The sequence below is a fragment of the Cupressus sempervirens genome, chromosome 3, assembly GCF_028749045.1.
Source record: "Cupressus sempervirens isolate cs-2001-9-10 chromosome 3, ASM2874904v1, whole genome shotgun sequence".
Taxonomy (NCBI): domain Eukaryota; kingdom Viridiplantae; phylum Streptophyta; class Pinopsida; order Cupressales; family Cupressaceae; genus Cupressus; species Cupressus sempervirens.
Window position 1 is genome coordinate 1,017,283,069 of NC_143120.1, and position 1,389 is coordinate 1,017,284,457.

A 1,389-nucleotide genomic window follows, 5' to 3' on the forward strand; every position below is an offset into this window, starting at 1 on the left:
ATCAATTGTTAATGCTGTGTGTTCAAGAGTTTTCATGATACCTTTGCAGTACTCTTTAACCAATCTTACACATTTATCAATATTAGATTCAAAAAATGTATTAGAGTTTACAGAGCCATTTGGGCTTCCAACAATGATTTCTGATTTATTTTCTGAAGCATCCATTGTTTTAGTTCTTTACTGCAAAAAAACTAAAAAAATAGAAAATGTCAGTATTTCAAAGTTATAAGTTTAAAATCAACCATAATTTGTAATAAAGTAAGAGTTAAAATAAATAATGTTTAGTACTACATGTTGTGCAAGAAATATTAAAAATACTTAGAATAAGAGATTTTCTTTTACCAAGTAAAAATATGAAAATGCAATTTTTACCATTCAAATAACTAACTCAAGTACAAAATAACGTATTTGAATTACCAAACTTATATAATATAAATAAATGAGCATTATATTTTATCACCAAGGATTTGGATCAAGAGACAAATTATAATAATATTGTTCATTATCTTGAGAAGTAAAAACCACCAAAATTTATTGATAATGTCTATAATATATCAAAAAAATAACAAAAATGTGTTGAAAAAATGCACAATCTATCAAATAACTTCTAAGGTTCCCAATCGGCTTTGTTCTTCCTTTCTTCTAGCAATTTGCTTCCCCGTCTTCATTTTTTCATATCTGTCATAAGTGAAGGGTGGCATAATTCTTATTCCTTGTAAAGATTTGACACGTGATATTGCCACAAATGTGAGACCAGTTCTTTCAGTGGGACCTATATCAATAGTAGCTCTTTGCAGTGTTAGCCCTTGTGACTTGTGTATAGTTAAAGCCCATGCTAGTCTCAATGGAATCTGCTTTGTGTTACCCCTATCAATTGTATGAATTGGAACTCTCTGAGGATGATGATCATCGAAAGGAATTCCAAAGTAACTATCAAAATCCACAAGTACATGTGATGGTGGTAGAGGTGGTGCACTTCTAGGTCTATATACAATACTTTGAACATATCCTAATGCTCCATTGACAAGACCAGCTTCAATCCATAGGTTTGAAGTTAGCATCACCCTTGCATCTTTGCTAAGTAATAGTTCCATGTCCAACTCATCACTTCCATCTCCATCTATAGAACTCTGTGTTTTTTTAACAACAATGCTTCGTGCAGTAGGGTTTTTTAATGATAGTAGCATTTTCTTATTATGATTGTACACACTTTCATTTGTTGAAAATAAATGAACACCACTTTGAAACTCCTCATTTTCTATAATACTCATGTTTGAATTACATCTTGACATAAGTATCATCTAATCATTTAGTGTGGGGTTTGCGTCCCTTACATTTGATAGAAGAACACGAAATCTTTCTTGCCCATTACTTTGTCCATCTTGTCTA

The 1,389-nt window shown here is 31.2% G+C and overlaps 1 protein-coding gene across 1 annotated transcript; it reads right to left on the reverse strand.

The window, feature by feature from the left end:
* Positions 1–596: 596 nt before the first annotated feature.
* LOC149570227 (uncharacterized) lies at positions 597–1,187 on the reverse strand. Its single transcript, XM_089817116.1, has one exon. It carries the CDS (start codon positions 1,185–1,187, stop codon positions 597–599), a length of 591 nt encoding a protein of 196 aa, XP_089673242.1.
* Positions 1,188–1,389: the final 202 nt, after the last annotated feature.